The sequence below is a fragment of the Camponotus floridanus genome, unplaced genomic scaffold, assembly GCF_003227725.1.
Source record: "Camponotus floridanus strain SB8 unplaced genomic scaffold, Cflo_v7.5 scaffold17, whole genome shotgun sequence".
Taxonomy (NCBI): domain Eukaryota; kingdom Metazoa; phylum Arthropoda; class Insecta; order Hymenoptera; family Formicidae; genus Camponotus; species Camponotus floridanus.
In genome coordinates, this window is record NW_020229292.1 from 122,384 (window position 1) to 144,278 (window position 21,895).

Consider the following 21,895-nt stretch of genomic DNA (forward strand, 5'->3'; position numbering starts at 1 on the left):
CGCGCGAAGACTGCCGCGCTTGCGAGAAGACTCCCAATCACATGCAAAGACTGCCGCGCATGCGAGAAGACTCCCAATCACGTGCGAAGATTGCCGCGCATGCGAAAAGACTCCTAATCACCTGCGAAGACTGCCGCGCTTGCGAGAAGACTCCCAATCACGTGCGAAGACTGCCGCGCATGCGAGAAGACTCCCAATGACGCGCGACAGCTGCCACGCACGCGCGAAGACTCCCAATCACGTACTAAGACTGCCGCGCATGCGACAAGCCTCCTAATGACGCGCGAAGACTGACGCGAATGCGAGAAGTCTCCCAATCACGTGCAAAGACTGCCGCGCATGCGACAAACCTCCCAATCACGTGCGAAGACTGCCGCGCATGCGAGAAGACTCCCAATGACGCGCGAAGGCTATCCCGTATGCGCGAAGACTCCCAATCACATGCGAAGACTGCCGCGCATGCGAGATGACTCACAATGATGCGCGAAGACTGCCGCGCTTGCGAGAAGACTCCCAATCACGTGCGAAGACTGCCGCGCATGCGAAAAGACTCCTAATCACCTGCGAAGACTGCCGCGCTTGCGAGAAGACTCCCAATCACGTGCGAAGACTGCCGCGCATGCGAGAAGACTCCCAATGACGCGCGACAGCTGCCACGCACGCGCGAAGACTCCCAATCACGTACTAAGACTGCCGCGCATGCGACAAGCCTCCTAATGACGCGCGAAGACTGACGCGAATGCGAGAAGCCTCCCAATCACGTGCAAAGACTGCCGCGCATGCGACAAACCTCCCAATCACGTGCGAAGACTGCCGCGCATGCGAGAAGACTCCCAATGACGCGCGAAGGATATCCCGTATGCGCGAAGACTCCCAATCACGTGCGAAGACTTCCGCGCATGCGAAAAGACTCCCAATGACGCGCGAAGGCTATCCCGTATGAGCGAAGACTCCCAATCACGTGCGAAGACTGTCGCAAATGCGAGAAGACTCCCAATCACGTGCGAAATCTGCCGCGCATGCGACAAGCCTCCCAATCACGTGCGAAGACTGCCGCGCATGCAAGAAGACTCCAAACGTGCGAAGACTGCCGCGCATGCGAGAAGACTCCCAATGATGCGCGAAGACTGCCGCGCATGCGAGAAGACTCCCAATCACGTGCGAAGACTGCCGCGCATGCGACAAGCCTCCCAATCACGTGCGAAGACTGCCGCGCATGCGAGAAGACTCCCAATCACGTGCGGAGCCTGCCGCGCATGCGACAAGCCTCCCAATCACGTGCGAAGACTGCCGCGCATGCGAGAAGACTCCCAATGACGCGCGAAGGCTATCCCGTATGCGCAAAGACTCCCAATCACGTTCGAAGACTGCCGCGCATGCCAGAAGACTCCCAATGACGCGCGAAGGCTATCACGTATGCGCGAAGACTCCCAATCACCTGCGAAGAATGCCGCGCATGCGAGAAGACTCCCAATCACCTGCGAAGAATGCCGCGCATGCGAGAAGACTCCAAATGACGCGCGAAGGCTATCCCGTATGCGCGAAGACTCCCAATCACGTGCGGAGCTTGCCGCGCATGCGACAAGCCTCCCAATCACGTGCGAAGACTGCCGCGCATGCGAGAAGACTCCCAATGACGCGCGAAGGCTATCCCGTATGCGCAGACTCCCAATCACGTTCGAAGACTGCCGCGCATGCAAGAAGACTCCCAATGACGCGCGAAGGCTATCACGTATGCGCGAAGACTCCCAATCACCTGCGAAGAATGCCGCGCATGCGAGAAGACTCCCAATCACCTGCGAAGACTGCCGCGCATGCGAGAAGACTCCCAATCACGTGCGAAGACTGCCGCGCATGCGAGAAGACTCCCAATGACGCGCGACAGCTGCCACGCACGCGCGAAGACACCCAATCACGTGCGAAGACTGCCGCGCATGCGAGAAGACTCCCAATCACGTGCGAAGACTGCCGCGCATGCGACAAGCCTCCCAATCACGTGCGAAGACTGCCGCGCATGCGAGTAGACTCCCAATGACGCGCGACAGCTGCCACGCACGCGCGAAGACACCCAATCACGTGCGAAGACTGCCGCGCATGCGAGAAGATTCCCAATCACGTGCGAAGACTGCCGCGCATGCGACAAGCCTCCCAATCACGTGCGAAGACTTCCGCGCATGCGAGAAGACTCCCAATGACGCGCGAAGGCTATCCCGTATGAGCGAAGACTCCCAATCACGTGCGAAGACTGTCGCGCATGCGAGAAGACTCCCAATCACGTGCAATCTGCCGCGCATGCCAAGCCTCCCAATCACGTGCGAAGACCCGCGATGCAAGAAGACTCCCAATCACGTGCGAAGACTGCCGCGCATGCGAAAGCTCCATACGCGCGAAGGCTATCACGTATGCGCGAACGTGCGAAGACTGCCGCGCATGCGAGAAGACTCCCAAATGTAGAGGAACCTCTGACGGCGATGCAGAGAATAGTCCAACTGATGCAAGCTTTTCCGTGATTGGCTGGCGAAGAACAATGCTAATCAAATTTTAGACTGCGCGCATGCGAGAAGACTCCCAATTGAGAACCTGGAAGAAATAGTCAACTGACAAGCTTTTCGTATTGGCTGGCAGAAATGTATCAATTTAGATTGCGCCGCCAATGCAAAATATGATACACTTCAAGACTAGGCAGACCAAGACCACATATAAACCTATGTGGGACAAGACGTCGCAATAGCAATTGATACACCTGCCGCCATCATGAAAAGCTTGATCACATGTCCATATCGTTGCCATCTCTCTCCTAGAGGTTCTCTACTCCCAATGACGCACGAAGGATATCACGTATTCGCGGACAATGAAACAACTACTTACTTCTTTGTTCAACCAATGGTTGACGCTTTTTAGCCTTTTAGCGACAATGAAATTGCACCTTTATTCCTCCATTGTAGACGGTCCTTTTATGTAATATAAATATAACGCTCCATCTGTATATGTAACGTACGTCTATGCTCCGAGATGTAGGAATTACCTGGTCTGAAGATACCTGGTACTGTCGATCTTGTCGACCTTTGTGGTTTAATTAATCGATTCAATGATTATTGTATATAAATCATCGAATATCTTACTTATATTTTGATCTGTCGAAAAAATTATTACATCGACATCATAGATCAATATATATAATTGCAAATTTATAATTTAATATTGCTAGTCAAATACCTAATGTCATAATGTCTAAGATGTACATTATATATATTGATGTGTATAATAATGTTAAAAATTGAAGATAAATTGCCATCAGTATTAAATAATTAAATAAAAATGGAGGAGAGAGCAATGCTATGGATGCTTTCTCTTGTTATGTTTGTTGGGTCTTGTCTTGGAGCTGGATCACTGCCATTAAGTTAAATAAATTTATCAGAAGAAGTAAGATACAGAAGTGAAGAAGAATATTTTATGTAATATAAAATTATGTATGTATATAATAGGTGTATATCAGAATTCATTGTATCTTGTAATTTACGTGCAATATGTTTTCCATAGGACAAGTTACAATTAGTTTCAATATTAGGAGCAGGACTCCTTGTTGGTACTGCGCTAGCGATTATACCTGACTGTACCTGAGGGTGTAAGAGCATTATTTACTGTGGATGGTATTACTAAACTGGAAAAGGTTCATATAGTATGCAATTGCATGTTTACTGATTGCCACATTTCATGAAATTAACATCTAATTAATAGTATTCCTGTTCTTTTTTCTTTTTTTACAGGCAATTTACATACTTTAATTGGAATTAGTTTAGTACTTGGTTTATGCTTTTAATTGATCAATGTTCAGCCAGAAAAAGTGGAGGAAGACAAGAAAAGTATTACAGCAACTTTAGGTCTTATAGTAGATGCTGCTGGTTGATTGGCGGTGTTGCATTGGGAGCTGCTGCTACTACATCTCAAGCTGATGCTCGAAGTGTCTTAGTTTTTCTTCGCAATAATGTTACACAAAGTAAGAAGGTTACATACAATGTTTCAGAAATGAATTAACAAGCGCTTATAAAATATGTAAGTTAATATAATTAGCTTATCAATTTTTTTTATCGTTGAACATTAAATTATTTTTTATAGGCGCCAGATGCATTTGGACTTGTGTCATTTCTTCTTCATGAAGGTGTAGATAGAAAGTAGTAAGAAAATACTTATATAAGCAGACACTTATTAATTTTCTCTCTTGCGGCACCGTGTCTTGCACTTGTGACATATTTTGGAATTGGCAAAGTGAGTAATGTAAACTATGTTCGCCTAATAATAACTCTTTATATATATTCTAAAGATATTTCTACACAAAGTTTATGTAACAATATTGTATGGAAATATTACATTAGTATAGTAAATCTTATATTTGAATAAGGGCACTTTTACGAATTATATCCTTATCTTGTCACTTAAAAAGAAAAAACTTTAAGATTTCCAATTTATTTCAAATAGATAATAATTATAATTAATTAAACAAATAAATTAAAGTTTTTATTAAAATAAATTTGTTTAAATAAGTACAGAATGTGAGAATACTAATATTAACGTAAAATTAATGTGTATGGTCATATTGCTCATAATCTCATCTAAATTTAATTTAAATATTTGCAATTTTGGTAATAATACAAATAAAACTTGTATCAAGTAGTATGAATATAATTTTGAATTTATTTTTAAGCTGAAAATCTTGGACCTTACTTTGTGTCTAAAACATCCAACAATTTAGAGCGACTTTCTATTAAAGGACTTTAATTCTCTATATATATCTACTGACAATTTCGAAATTAAAAATAAATAATATTTAATGTTTATTAAAGGCTATTCAGTATTTTCCTTTCTATAATATATCTAAAATCATTGAAATAGATGATCTGCTGATATTTTTAACTAGAATAGATTGAAACTGATTGGAGAACCTACTTGTTTTAAAAACTCTTCAAAATAATCGTTTTACAGTACGTTTTTCAAGATTACTTATTAATTAATATTATAATATTGTTACATTACGACGTTACATAAAGATTTCATTATCTTGCCTACATATTATTTCTTCCTATTATACAAATTAATATTTTAATTTTGTTAAAGAGTATATGGAATGTATCGCAAGATGTGTACACATACAGTTACAACCCATATGCCGCACACTATATACTTGTTTCTTTTGCTCTATAGCATTATGTTGTATTGTTTAATAAGAAAACATTTATTATCTGAAAGGAAAAAAATTGTTTCCTGGCGTACGGAAAAAACCTTTAACGTTTCCGCGTTATTAGGGATCACGGGAGAACGTTAATAACGATTTTACGTTATTGTCGATCACGGGAGAACCTTAATAACGTTTCCGCGTTATTAGCGATCACGGGAGAACATTAATAACGCTTTCACCTTATTATCCATCACGGGAGAACCTTAATAATGTTTCCGCGTTATTAGCGATCACGGGAGAACGTTAATAATGTTTCCGCGTTATTAGCGATCACGGGAGAATGTTAATAACGTTTTCGCGTTATTAGCAATCACGGGAGGACGTTAATAACGTTTTCGCGTTATTAGCGATCAAGGGAGATCGTTAATAATGCTTTCGCGTTATTAGCGAACACGGTAGAACTTTAGTAACATTTTCGCCTTATTAGCGATCAAGGGAGAATGTTAATAACATTTTTGCGTTATTTGTGATCACGGTAAAACCTTAATAACGTTCTCGAGTTACTAGCGATCACGGGAGACCGTTAATAACGTTTTCGTGTTACTAGCGATCACGGGAGAACCTTAATAACGTTTTCGCGTTATTAGCGATCACGGGAGTACATTAATAACGTTTTCGCATTATTAGCGATCACGGGAGAACCTTAATAACGTTTTCGCGTTATTAGCGATCACGATAGAACCTTAGTAACGTTTTCGCCTTATTAGCGACCAAGGGAGAACGTTAATAACGTTTTCGCGTTATTAGCGATCACGGTAGAACCTTAATAACGTTTTCACGTTACTAGCGGTCACGGGAGACCGTTAATAACTTTTTCGCGTTACTAGTGATCACGGAAGAACCTTAATAACGTTTTCGCGTTCCTAGCGATTACGGGAGAATGTTAATAACGTTTTCGTGTTATTGGCGATCACGGAAGAACCTTAATAACGTTTCCGCGTTATTAGCGATCATGAGAGAACGTTATTAACGTTTTCGCGTTATTAGCGATCACGGGAGAACCTTAATAACGTTTTCACCTTACTATCGATCACGGGAGAACCTTAATAACGCTTTCACTTTATTATCCATCACGTGAGAATATTAATAACGTTTTCGCGTTATTATCGATCACGGGGGAGCGTTAATAACGTTTTCGCCTAATGAGCGATCACGGCAGAATCTTAATAACGTTTTCGCTTTATTAGCGATCACGGGAGAACCTAAATAACGTTTTCGCGTTATTAGCGATCACGGGAGAACCTTAATAACGTTTTCGCATTACTAACGCTCACGGGAGAAACTTAATAACGTTTTCGCGTTATTAGCGATCACGGGAGAACCTTAATAACGTTTTCGCGTTATTAGCGATCACGGGAGAACGTTAATAACCTTTTCGCGTTATTAGCGATCACGGGAGACCGTTAATAACGTTTTCCCGTTTTTAACGATCACGGGAGAATATTAATAACGTTTTCGCGTTATTAGCGATCACGGGAGAACGTTAATAATGTTTTCGCATTACTAACGATCACGGGAGAAACTTAATAACGTTTTCGTGTTATTAGCGATCACGGGAGAACCTTAATAACCTTTTCACCTTACTAGCGATCACGGCGGAAACTTAACAACGCTTTCACCTTACTATCCATTACGTGAGAATCTTAATAACGTTTTCGCGTTATTAGCAATCACGGGAGAACCTTAATATCGTTTTCGCGTTATTGGCGATCACGTGAGAACCTTAATAACGTTTTCGCGTTATTAGCGATCACGGGGGAACGTTAATAACGTTTTCACCTTATTAGCGATCACGGGAAAACCTTAATAACGTTTTCGCGTTATTAGCGATCACGGGGGAACGTTAATAACGTTTTCGCCTTACTAGAGATCACGGGAGAACCTTAATAACGCTTTCACCTTATTATCCATCACGTGAGAATATTAATAACGTTTCTGCGTTATTAGCGATCACGGAAGAACATTAATAAGGTTTTCGCTTTATTAACGATCACGGGAGAACGTTAATAACGTTTTCGCGTTATTAGCGATCACGGGAGAACGTTAATAACGTTTTCGCGTTATTAGCGATCATGGGAGAACGTTAATAACGTTTTCGCGTTATCGGCGATCACGTGAGAACTTTAATTACGTTTTCGCGCTACTAGCGATCACGGGAGAACGTTAATAACTTTATCGCCTTATTAGAGATCAAGGGAGAACGATAATAACGTTTTCGCCTAATTAGCGATCACGGTAGAACCTTAATAACGTTTCCGCGTTATTGGCGATCATGGGAGAACGTTAATAACGTTTTCGCGTTATTAGTGATCACGGGAGAACGTTAATAACGTTTTCGCGTTTTTGGCGATCACGGAAAAACCTTAATAACGTTTCCGCGTTATTAGGGATCACGGGAGAACGTTAATAACGATTTTGCGTTATTGTCGATCACGGGAGAACCTTAATAACGTTTCCGCGTTATTAGCGATCACGGGAGAACATTAATAACGCTTTCACCTTATTATCCATCACGGGAGAATCTTAATATCGTTTCCGCGTTATTAGCGATCACGGGAGAACGTTAATAATGTTTCCGCGTTATTAGCGATCACGGGAGAACGTTAATAACGTTTTCGCGTTAGTAGCGATCACGGAAGAACCTTAATAACGTTTTCGCGTTATTAGCGATCACGGGAGAACCTAAATAACGTTTTCGCTTTATTACGGGTCTCGGGAGAACCTTAATAAGGTTTTCGCCTTATTACGGGTCTCGGGAGGACCTTAATAAGGTTTTTCGCCTTATTACGGGTCCCGGGAGAACCTTAATAAGGTTTTCGCCTTATTACGGGTCCCGGGAGAACGTTAATTAGATTTTCGCCTTATTACGGGTCCCGGGAGAACCTTAATAAGGTTTTCGCCTTATTAAGGGTCCCGGGAGAACCTTAATAAGGTTTTCGCATTATTACAGGTTCCGGGAGAACCTTAATTAGATTTTCGCCTTATTACGGGTCCCGGGAGAACCTTAATTAGTTTTTCGCCTTATTACGGGTCCCGGGAGAACCTTAATAAGGTTTTCGCCTTATTACGGGTCCGGGAGAACTTTATTAAGGTTTTCGCCTTATTACGGGTCCGGGAGAACTTTAATAAGGTTTTCGTCTTATTATGGGTCTCGGGAGAACCTTAATAAGGTTTTCGCCTTATTACGGGTCCCGGGAGAACGTTTATAAGGTTTTCGCCTTATTAAGGGTTTCGGGAGAACCTTACTAAGGGTTTCGACTTATTAAGGTTCTCCCGGGACCCGTAATAAGGCGAAAACCTTACTAAGGTTCCCCCGGGACCCGTAATAAGGCGAAAACATTATTAAGGTTTTCCCAGGACCCGTAATAAGGCGAAAACCTTATTAAGGTTCTCCCGAGACCCGTAATAAGGCGAAAACCTTATTAAAGTTCTCCCGGACCCGTAATAAGGCGAAAACCTTATTAAGGTTCTCCCGGGACCCGTAATAAGGCGAAAACCTAATTAAGGTTCTCCCGGGATCCGTAATAATGCGAAAACCTTATTAAGGTTCTCCCGGAACCCGTAATAAGGCGATAACCTTATTAAGGTTCTCCCGAGACCCTTAATAAAGCGAAAACCTTATTAAGGTTCTCCCGGGACCCGTAATAAGGGGAAAACTTTATTAAGGTTCTCCCGGGACCCGTAATAAGGCGAAAACCTTATTAAGGTTCTCCCGAGACCCATAATAAGGTTTTCGCCTTATTACGGGTCCCGGGAGAACCTTAATAAGGTTTTCGCCTTATTACGGTTCCCGGGAGAACCTTAATAAAGTTTTCGCCTTATTACGGGTCCCGGGAGAACCTTAATAATGTTTTCGCCTTATTATGGGTCCCGGGAGTACCTTAATAAGTCGAAACCCTTAGTAAGGTTCTCCCGAAACCCTTAATAAGGCGAAAACTTTATAAAGGTTCTCCCGGAACCCGTAATATGCCGAAAACCTTATTAAGGTTCTCCCGGGATCCGTAATAAGGCGAAAACCTTATTAAGGTTCTCCCGGGACCCGTAATAAGGCGAAAACCTTATTAAGGTTCTACCGAGACCCGTAATAAAGCGAAAACCTCATTAAGGTTCTCCCGGGACCCGTAATAAGGGGAAAACTTTATTAAGGTTCTCCCGGGACCCGTAATAAGGCAAAAACCTTATTATGGTTCTCCCGAGACCCATAATAAGGTTTTCGCCTTATTACGGGTCCCGGGAGAACCTTAATAAGGTTTTCGCCTTATTACGGGTCCCGGGAGAACCTTAATAAGGTTTTCGCCTTATTACGGGTCCCGGGAGAATCTTAATAATGTTTTCGCCTTATTATGGGTCCCGGGAGTACCTTAATAAGTCGAAACTCTTAGTAAGGTTCTCCCGAAACCCTTAATAAGGCGAAAACTTTATAAAGGTTCTCCCGGAACCCGTAATATGCCGAAAACCTTATTAAGGTTCTCCCGGGATCCGTAATAAGGCGAAAACCTTATTAAGGTTCTCCCGGGACCCGTAATAAGGCGAAAACCTTATTAAGGTTCTACCGGGACCCGTAATAAAGCGAAAACCTCATTAAGGTTCTCCCGGGACCCGTAATAAGGCGAAAACCTTATTAAGGTTCTCCCGGGACCCGTAATAAGGCGAAAATTTTATTATGGGTCTCGGGAGAACCATAATAAGGTTTTTGCCTTATTACGGGTCCCGGGAGAACCTTAATAAAGTTTTCGGCATATTACGGGTTCCGGGAGAACCTTAATAACGTTTTCGCCTTATTACGGGTCGCGGGAGAACCTTAATAAGGTTTTCGCTGTATTACGGTTCTCGGGAGAACCTTAATAAGGTTTTCGCCATATTACGGGTCCCGGGAGAATCTTAATAAGGTTTTCGCCTTATTACGGATCCCGGGAGAACCTTAATAAGGTTTTCGCCTTATTACGGGTCCCGGGAGAACCTTAATAATGTTTTCGCCTTATTATGGGTCCCGGGAGTATCTTAATAAGTCGAAACTTTTAGTAAGGTTCTCCCGAAACCCTTAATAAGGCGAAAACTTTATAAAGGTTCTCCCGGAACCCGTAATATGCCGAAAACCTTATTAAGATTCTCTCAGGACCAGTAATAAGGCGAAAACCTTATTAAGGTTCTCCCGAGACCCTTAATAAGGTTTTCGCCTTATTATGGGTCTCGGGAGAACCTTAATAAAGTTTTCGCCTTATTACTAGTCTCGGGAGAACCTTAATAAGATTTTCGGCATATTACGGGTTCGGGGAGAACCTTAATAAGGTTTTCGCCTTATTACGGGTCCCGGGAGAACCTTAATAAGATTTCCGCCTTATTACGGATCGCGGGAGAACCTTAATAAGGTTTTCGCCTTATTACGGGTCCCGGGAGAACCATCATTAGGTTTTCGCCTTATTACGGGTCCCGGGAGAACCTTAATAACGTTTTCGCCTTATTACGGGTCGCGGGAGAACCTTAATAAGGTTTTCGCTGTATTACGGTTCTCGGGAGAACCTTAATAAGGTTTTCGCCATATTACGGGTCCCGGGAGAACCTTAATAAGGTTTTCGCCTTATTACGGGTCCCGGGAGAACCTTAATAAGGTTTTCGCCTTATTACGGGTCCCGGGAGAATCTTAATAGTCTTTTCGACTTATTACGTGTCCCGGGAAACCTTAATAAGTCGAAACCCTTAGTAAGGTTCTCCCGAAACCCTTAATATGGCGAAAACTTTATAAACGTTCTCCCGAAACCCTTAATATGGCGAAAACTTTATAAACGTTCTCCCGGGACCCGTAATAAGGCGAAAACCTTACTAAGGTTCTCCCGGGACCCGTAATAAGGCGAAAACGTTATTAAGGTTCTACCGGAACCCGTAATAAAGCGAAAGCCTTATTAAGGTTCTCCCGGGACCCGTAATAAGGGGAAAATTTTATTAAGGTTCTCCCGGGACCCGTAATAAGGCGAAAACCTTATTAAGGTTCTCCCGGGACCCGTAATAAAGCGTAAACCTTATTAAAGTTCTCCCGAGACCCATAATAAGGTTTTCGCCTTATTACGGATTCCGGGAGAACCTTAATAAGGTTTTCGCCTTATTACGGGTCCCAGGAGAACCTTAATTAGGTTTTCGCCTTATTACGGGTCCCAGGAGAACCTTAATAAGGTTTTCGCCTTATTACGGGTCCCGGGAGAACCTTAATAAGGTTTTCGCCTTATTACTGGTCCCGGGAGAACCTTAATAAGGTTTTCGCCTTATTACTGGTCCCGGGAGAACCTTAATAAGGTTTTCGCCTTATTACGGGTCCCGGGAGAACCTTAATAAGGTTTTCGCCTTATTACGGATCCCGGGAGAACCTTAATAAGGTTTTCGCCTTATTACGGGTCTCGGGAGAACCTTAATAAGGTTTTCGCCTTATTACGGTTCCCGGAGAACTTTAATTAGGTTGTCCGCCTTATTACGGATCCCGGGAGAACCTTAATTAGGTTTTCCTCTTATTACGGGTCCCGGGAGAACCTTAATAAGGTTTTCGCCTTATTACGGATCCCGGGAGAACCTTAATAAGGTTTTCGCCTTATTACGGGTCCCGGGAGAACCTTAATAAGGTTTTCGCCTTATTACGGGTCCCGGGAGTACCTTAATAAGGTTTTCGCCTTATTATGGGTCCCGGTAGAACCATAATAAGGTTTTCGCCTTATTACGGTTCCCGGGAGAACCTTAATAAGGTTTTCGCCTTATTAAGGGTCTCGGAAGAACCTTTATTATGGGTCTCGGGAGAACCTTAATAAGGCGAAAATCTTATTAAGGGTCTCGGAGAACCTTAATTAGGCGAAAACCATATTAAGGATCTCGAGAAAACCTTAATAAAGTTTTCGCCTTATTAATAGTCTCGGGAGAATCTTAATAAGGTTTTCGCCTTATTAAGGGTCTTGGGAGAACCTTATTAAGGCGAAAACCTTATTAAGGATCTCGGGATAACCTTAATAAGGCGAAAATCTTATTAAGGGTCTCAGGAGAACTTTAATAAGGCGAAAACCTTATTAATGGTCTCGGGAGAACCTTAATAAGGCGAGAACTTTATTAAGGGTTTCGGGAGAATTTTAATAAGGCGAAAACCTTATTAAGGGTCTCGGGAGATCCTGAATAAGGCGAAAACCTTATTAAAGGTCTCGGGAGAACCTTAATAAGGCGAAAACCTTATTAAGGGTCTCGGGAGAACCTTAATAAGGCGATAACCTTATTAAGGGTCTCGGCAGAACCTTAATAAGACGAAAACCTTATTAAGGATCTCGGGAGACCCTTAATAAGGCGAAAACCTTATTAAGGTCTTCGGAAGACCCTTAATAAGGCGAACACCTTATTAAGGTCTTTGGGAGACTCTTTATAAGGCGAGAACCTTATTAAGTTCTTCGGGAGACCCTTAATAAGGCGAAAATCTTATTAAGATCTTCGGTTAACCTTATTAAGGTCTTCGGTTACCCTTATTAAGGTCTTCGGCGAACCTTATTAAGGTCTTTGGTTACCCTTATTAAGGTCTTCAGCTAACCTTATTAATGTCTTCGGTGACCCTTATTAAGGTCTTCGGTGACCCTTATTAAGGTCTTCGGTGACCTTTATTAAGGTTTTAAAGGACCATTTTACTCAATTTAAATTTCAAAGACGTGGTTATGCCAGCGATCATGGTGTAAGTAGAAAAGTGAACCTGCGCATAATGGCAGAGGTCTGAGATCTTGACCAATCAGAACTTGAGCAGCGCGCTATTTGAAAGAAAAAGGAAAGATGTAGTATATAAGCAGTCGTATTGAATTTCGCATAAAAGCTCAAAACGTAATTGGTTGACTTTCCCCCACTTATTTTAACCTACTGCGCATCTTTCGGAATGCTTCATCTTTCTACTTACACCAAGGCAGCGATGTTTGTAATGTACAGTTAACATGTACACTGCGCGACAACGATTCGTTCCTTTTCTCCTCTCTCGCGCGGCAAGGGGAGCATACAAGTGACCAATCAGCTGGCAGCGTGGCAGTGGCTGATTGGTTAGGGGCTATGCTCCCCTTGCCCCGCGTCTGGGACCCGTGAACGAATCGTTGTCGTGGAGTGTACAGTCTAAATGAGGTCACTATAAATGCTACAAGTTTTTTTAATTGAATATGTAAAATCAATTATAGTATAATATAGTATTATAGTATAATAATCAATTATAGTATTAATATATACTAATTGCTTAATTACACTTTTCATTAAAGAGGAATATATAAACTATTATATAAAAAGAATTTTATTATATTATATAATAATTTTAATTAATAGTTAACCATTTGGCATTTATAATAATATAATTATAATCCGTATTTATTTCTAGAATAAAAAGTTATTATTTCTCATTTTTACTTTTTTACCATCCTATTTACTTTATAGTTATCTGATTATTGACTGTGCATATAATGAAAAATGGGTGAAAGGTAAAAAAATATAGCGTGGATTCACATATATGTACACGGATAAAATAGCGCAAGAAAAGTGGTAAAAGGAATTCGAATTTAGGAATAAATAACATAGGATCTTTATTATGTCGTATATTAATAACATTAAATAAAATATAATTGTATTATAGTAATCCAACAATATATTATATATTGACTAGTATATCAAGTATGTGTGAAATTATTCAGAGATAAAAGAGAAATTATTTTGTTACCATATTAATTATCTTAGTTAACGATATGTCTTTTTATATATTATAAACAATTTTTATATAAAATTTAACTTTTTTATAATTTCGAAAGCTTTCAACATTATGCCAAAATTACAATTTCCTTGCCACTCAAAAATCATATTAAAATTTCAAAATATAGTATTAGATGTGATTAAGAGAAACTTAATTAAAAAAGAAACCAACCAACTATTCTTTTATAATAAACAAAATTCTCATTATATTATTTTTTCGCCATATTTTTTAATGTGTATATTTATATATATACATATATATATAAAAAATTAGTTATAAAAATGATTAATGTATGTATATATATATATATATATATATATATATATATATATATATATACATACATTAATCATTTTTATAACTAATTTTTTTATACATTCAAAAGTCTGCTTTCAAAATTACATTATTCCCTTACCATTATAAATACGTATTCTTAAAATTAGTTTTGAAGTAGTATTGTGTTTTGAAGTAGTATTGTGTTTTGAAGTAGTATTGTGTTTGAAAAAGATTTGACTAAAAAATATTATCGTTAACTCTCTTGTTTTTGTAATAAACGAAGTCTTCATTATATTACTTTTTTGCCTTATGTCCTCTTTATTCGTTATATTCCTTCTCATTTTTCTTAAATCTTGAAGGTGACTTTGTGCTCCAGCAACATGTTGTTTTCTGGTAGAACAAGCAAGCCCACAAGATGTTTTCAATGGCAGCTCGCTGTCAGAAGAGAGCATTTACTATCGGCGATCGTTGTAGCGCTAGAGGAGCTTTGCAGAGATAGATGTATTTTATTCAACATCGATTTGTTCAATAACATTTTTGACATAATTTTTTTTTTCATTTTCCTAAAAAATAAAGGGGCTTTGTTAATAACGTAAACGCATTACATAGAGTCTTATAGATTTACTTACTTTATTTGCCGATTGTAGCGTAGAAATATTTCCTATAAGTGTGAGAAAACTTTGGTTCGTTTCATTTTTGTTAATAGTTTGCAAATATTTTGCTCTTTTATTTAAAACCTCTTCAATTTGCCTTTTATGTTTTACTGCTAATTCTAAAGCCCTTATTAGAAAATATACATATATAATTATAATTAATTTTCTTGAAAAAAAATACAGGTAAAATAAATATAAAAAGTCATGAATATTATTATGTTACATGTAATATAAGTATAATAAAAAATTTATTATAAAATGCATTAAATATATTATATTTATTGACATGAATATTTTATGCTTATTTATTTCTATTTAAAGTATTGTTATATACAGTATGTCAAGCCACACACATCACCCCTTTTATTTATAAATGCTGTATCACATAATGAATAAAATATTTTTATTAAAACGTACCTATAAAATTGATTGCCATTACTGTGATCTTTTGGAATAAATCGGTAAAAACCGAAACTGAGGGAAATACTTGTACTTTTTGAAATAGAAACATATAAAACTTTAAAATAGAACCCCAGAATCAAATCACCTTGACCTTGATATAAATTGTCATCAGGGTCATAACTCTGAATGACTTTTAACAGTTTTTATGTAAAGCAGTTAAATAAAGCTGTACTACGATAGACCTCGTTTTACACTGACTACAGGGATAATGTGAAATGAATCTCATTTCGCGTGGAAAGTCAAACTCAAGTAGTATTTTTATGAAGATGAGTAAAAGACATTGTTTATCAAGAGCGTCCAATTATAAGGGAGAATTGTTGTACAAGAATTCAGATATCTTATTGATCTCTATCTGTTTAAAGTCTGCAAATATCCGCTATCGAATACAAGTTTGTTTAAATGTAAATGGAAGGCAATTTGTTAATTCAAATTTAACTTAATCAAAAAATCATTTTAAAAAGTTACATTTGAAATTTTTAATTTTTTAATTTTTCTTTGTTAATAATTGAAATAATTAAAAAAATGTTTTAGTCAAAGATGTTTGTTTAAAAGTTTGTTTTATTTTAAAAAGGGCTTATTCAATAATATATTAAAAGGCTTATTCAATAATATATTCAACATATGTTTTCATTTGAAATTGTAAAGTTACTACCGATTTGTTTCGCACAATGATAATAGCACTAATCGATTTTACAAATGCGTTTTAGTAATAAAAGCTTATATTTTCATTATTGCATGACTTTTTATGAATAAAAAAGTATGAATGATGTAACATATACTGCATAGTGTATATATGCGTGCGTGTGTGCGTATGTATGTATACAGTATGCTCCAGTATGTTCCAGGATCATCGTATCATCTATTAATTTTTTTTTAGGGAAAATATGAGACATCAGACAGTAGAATCTTGAAATAATACACAACCCTCATACATACTAGATCATAGTACAGATGATACAAGGTTCCATTGTATATATAATTTCTAATCTGTGCCACATAAAAAAATTAATAAATAAGTCATATATTTTAGTTTTATTTTGAATATTTTACATACCTATTCCAATTTTAAACTCCAATTATAACTTCAAGATTGATATGTATAGCCTCTTTAATCAAGCCGTTTTGTAATAATATACCTTCTGCTGCCAACAAATCTCTCGCCAGTAGTGCCATTTCTGCATATTTTTCTGCAGTACTAGATAAGCTCTGCAAATTTTTTATCGATTTAATTATTTAGAGTTTATTTTAATAAATTTAACAAAATGAAGTAGATAATATATAAAATAAATTTGTTTTACCTTTATGTATCTGATATAATCTACTATATCACATCTACCTATAGCTGCATAAGCTTCTTCCGCAGCGTGAAATTCCTTATTATCAGTTGCCATGACAGCCATATAAGTCCACAATATTTCATTCTAATAACAATATAAAACAATATTATTTATAGATATATTTATGTAATTTAATGTAATGTAATTAAATTTTCTCATGTAATTAATTAATTTTTAAATAAGTACTAAAACTAATAGAAAATAATGATGTATATTAAATAAGAAAATAATAGGGAATTTTAGTGTGTATTAAATAAAAAAATAATAGGGAATATAAGGGATCATACAAATACAATACATTCGACATGCAATATATAAAAACATTTACACACTCTGTTTATATTAAAGTTCTTCAAAGTAATAAAAAATATCAATGATCTATAAATAAAACTACATACACAATAAAACTATGTAAAGTGTTTGTTTTAATATAATGTTTAATATATACTTTATTAGTCATCAATTACATATAAAAACATGTAAAATTTTATATTTTAATTTTAAACCGAAAAATTTAACATGAATTATAAGATAAAGTCATATCGGATTCATCGGAATTATATGTTCATAGGAATGTGTTTGTTACAGACATAAAAATAAATTGGAAAACCTTATGTAAATAAATATATTAATTAAATTTATTCATTTTATAAAAATAATATGAAAAACTATTATTAATTTAGAATAACAAGTGAAACGGAAAAAATCATAAAGCAGTCCATCAAGAGATACAATACCATCCCGTGACAAGTATCAAGCGTATTATTTTGCTTTAAAATATATGCAACTATAATTCGAAAGCGTAATTTTAATGGCATATTTGTAAGATGAGACGAAAATTTAAAAATGAAAATAGCGATATTACATTTCTTTTTAGATAAGTAGCATTTTTAATTTAAATTAAAATAAAAAATGGATTCAAATAATAACAATAATTAAAAAATTAGCAATAGTTGAAGCGTGGTGCACAATGAAGAATAGAAAATATTTTTTTTATGTTTTAATTATTAGTACAAAATAATACATGCATCATACATGAACGTCTCGAATCTTTTGTTGATCTTTAAGCTGGACATTAATATTGAACGTTAGAAAATATCAGATATATATGAAATTATGTATAAAATTATTTTAATTATTCCGCAATCTCGACATGCAGATAGACTACAATGTATTTTGCAATAATCTGGCGAAAACATTCTTCGGAAGAATTCCAATCATTATACTAATGCTATTATTATTATAGTATTCCTAGTATTTTTTGTTGATTTTTAAGAGACATAAAGTAAGAGACATAAAGTAAGAGACATAAAGTAAGAGACATAAAGTAAGAGACATAAAGTAAGAGACATAAAGTAAGAGACATAAAGTAAGAGTTGAAATTCATCTTGAAACTTGCTGATTGTAAATCAATTTTTGTGTGTCACGTGTGTGTGTGTGTGTGTATGTGTAAAATTTAGTCTAAAATTTTATCTAAATTTTTTTTCATAAAATCATCAAATTCTAGAACTTTCATAATCAATTTATTTAATTTATAATGAAATTCAGTATGATAAATGTTTACTTTAAGTTATGCAGCACATAAATAATTTCTTTAAACTTTCTACAACCCTGAATGTAACAGAATAAAAGTAATTTTATTAGAATATACCAGATGCATACTCTTGAGAAGTTCCAGCAGGTTATAGCAAGAATTTTTTATATTAATTAATGAGATAAATTAATATAAAAAATACATACTTTGTATAAAATAATATAAAATTATATATTGCAAATGTAAATATGTGTTGCATTTATATAAGCAGAAGATCAATAATTTATTTTATTAATAATTTTATGAAGAATTTAGGAAATAGCAATATGCGAGAAGAAAAAAGGAAGAATATAAATTATTTAATATCAAATGCAAAACTAAACAATAAAATAAAAATATACCTTGTGAGACTTGGAATTAGAATTAAGTGGCTGCAGGATTAAATTTGCACCCTGGGAGTATAATATCGTTGAACAGTCAGGACTCCAGCTTGATGTTAATATGGGAAGATTTGTTTTAATTATAGTAGATCGAAGCATACCACTACGAGACCAAATTTTGATTAATGCATCTTCACCAGCTGTAATTAAGGCCATTTTTCTAAACAATGAATTTTTAGAGATAAAATGATGCCATACCAGTCAATAATGCGGAATCATCGTTACTCCATCTTCCTACTATCATTGCCCCCTTATGAGCATTGACACTTTTTTCAATGCGACCATTTTTATTGACCAAATGATATTGACCTAAAAAATGAATATTATTTTAATAATGTTAATAATATTGTTTTAAAAGCTTCTCTCTTATATACTCTTGTATATCTGTCTTATACACTCTTCAATTAGACACATTTCTAGTCAAATAAAAAAGAACTTTTTATATTACCAACCTGATACAATTTTTTTATATTTTATATTGTTAATCAAATTATTATATTGTTAATTAATTTATTTTTTAAGACTTAATATTTTATATCTTTTTATATATAATACTTTCAATAAACTATTAATACATCTCTTTAATACTTTTAATACTTTGTTAATATTTACAATAAAAAAATTATGTAAACAAAAAGATAATGTAATCGGAGAATTTCCGTTTCAGAAGTGATATATTTACATGCAAACTATGTAGTTTGAAAGATAAGAGGAAACGAATATCAGAAAGAGGAAATATGTATGAGTATGAGAGTAGTGTATGTGGAAATAAAGACAGGAAATGGCATGGGATAAGGAATAAGGAAGTAAATGTGCAGATCGAAAGAGAGATAAAAAAAGAAAGAAGGCAGGCAGTGGCGGAATAATAAGGAAGCGATAGGCAAGAATTGAATAGATAGGATTGGATTTGGCAGGAACTAAGAGAAACGAAGGATAAAAGAAGGAAATTCGATTAGAGAAAAGGTAAGGAAAACAAAAAAATATATACAAAAGCGAAGAAATGGAAAGTAAAAGAAAATGATAGGGCAAAGGCCTATTGTAGAGAAGGAGAGGACAAGGATCTTTTGCAGAAAGAGAGAGAGAACAAGGAGATTGAACATGGGATTGAAAAGAAAGAGAGATAAACCGAAAGGAGGGCTGAAGGGAAAAGGAAAGAAGGAGTGAGTATTTAGGTCAAGTAAAAAGATGCAGATATTTCTAATGAGAGAAAGGGAGAGGAAGAAAGGAAATGTGAGTTTAATTATAAGAGAGATTGAAAAGCTAAGAATGAAAGTAAAGAGGTAGAAGAAAAAACTAAAGAGAAGAGGAAAAAAGGAAGAAAATAGAGGAGATAAATTAAAGACTTAAGATTGAAGGAAGAAAAGTGAAAGAAGGAAGGTTGAAAGGCAGTATTGAGTATTATAATATAACTAAATTAAATATAATTTTAATATATAGTTATAATTGAAAAAAAATTATTAATGTTATTTACAAAAATATGATATTTTTTAATAATTAAAATATTATAAATTAATTTTATACCTTCAAATATAACATATACATTTGTATAATTTTTATTATTGAATTCAAAGAATATTATCTTTTACATTACAAAGAGTAACTTAGAATAATTAATATACAAGATGTCTCACAACTCGTGATAAAAGTTTTAATGACATATTTCTGAGTAAAAGACGAAAATCCTAATCCTGAAGAAAGAATCCTTCAAATGAATAATATTATACATCTTAAAATAAATAATATACCGTCAGCAGTTGTTATTAATAATACATCCAAAGATGATTTCTTAGCGATGGAAGTATTAAGATATGGATGCCATTGCATAACAGTAGGATAAAAATCATTTGGAAATTCAGTCACAACAGTAGAATGTGCAATACTACCTTCTAAATGCCAACATATTAATAAATGATCTTGTCTGAAACAAACAATTTAATATTAATAAACTTCTTTTATATGACTTTCATTAAAAAAAAAACAAAAAAATTCCAGGTAAAACTAAAAAATTAGAATATTTATTTTATTATAAAAATATAGATTAAATGACAATTATATGATTTATATTTATATTTAATGTAATAACAATTTTTCACAACACAAACAATAGTTTTTCACTATAATAAGGGAGAAAAGAGAAAATGAGGATATATATTTATAATTTTTAAATATATTAAAATATTAGCATTGCGTTATACACAAACACATTTATTTTTTATGCCATATATTATTTAAACTATAAATAAAAAATCTCAAATTAAAAAAAATATATCTTTGTCAATACATGAAAAAATAAGTATATACTAATAAATATACGTATCTATGAATATATGTATATGTTATTTGGAGTCTATATATGTATGTACGTACGTACGTATGTACGTATGTACGTATGTACGTATGTACGTATGTATGTATGTATGTATGTATATATGGATGTATAAGAGAGAGAGAGAGAGAGAGAGAGAGAGAGTGTGTGTGTGTGTGTGTGTATGTGTGTGTGCGCGCGCGCGCGCGTGCGTGTGTGTGTACGCATACAATACAGAATGAGTTCCCAGAATTCACAGATACAAAATGCAACATCATAACTTGATTGTTTATACCAAAAGAAGTAACTTTTACATACTAAGATAAATTTTCATTAAATTCCTTAGAAAAAGAATTTATTTTGACAATATACTTTGTTTTTATTACAAATATTTACACATATTTCTGTTTTAATTCTTCAAAACATGAAGAAACTTTAACATTCCAGAGATAAACTGACTTTGTAAAATTGTTAAATCTTACCTTTATGTATGAATGTTATATTATAGAATATACATGTGTTATTTTTATTTAAAGCAACATAATTATAGTAGATTGACTTACCCATACGAATATATTTCTTCTGTTGAGCTCCATGCGACGCAAGCAACTAAGCGTTTATGTGCATTATTGTCTTGTACAGATATCTTGAATTTCATGTTAAATATGTTGTGACACGTATAATAGTAATTTTTATGATTATTTTAATAAAAACAAAAGCTACAATCTATACACACTTTTTTTCACTTCATAGTTTAAAATAATTGTAAAGAAATTAAGATTAATTGAAAAAATACAAGTAAAAGCAAGTATTATCGATAATAATATTGTTTATAATTATTTGTTATTGTAATAATTTTAGTTGCGGCAGAAATCGTTACGTTATTATAACTGGCGCAGATATATTTTGTGTTTACTGCTTCAT

General features: G+C 35.9%; 1 protein-coding gene and 1 pseudogene across 1 annotated transcript; one reads left to right on the top strand and one right to left on the bottom strand.

The window, feature by feature from the left end:
- Window positions 1-2,969: 2,969 nt before the first annotated feature.
- On the top strand, window positions 2,970-13,823 carry LOC112637483 (annotated as a pseudogene).
- Window positions 13,824-14,511: 688 nt separating this feature from the next.
- Window positions 14,512-21,726, bottom strand: LOC105252806 (intraflagellar transport protein 80 homolog). The gene is given in 8 exon segments (XM_025407309.1): window positions 14,512-14,803; window positions 14,870-15,020; window positions 16,410-16,561; window positions 16,654-16,776; window positions 18,628-18,806; window positions 18,865-18,975; window positions 20,412-20,584; window positions 21,535-21,726. Coding segments are annotated over 8 exon segments (1,041 nt in total). The 5' UTR covers window positions 21,630-21,726; the 3' UTR covers window positions 14,512-14,746.
- Window positions 21,727-21,895: the final 169 nt, after the last annotated feature.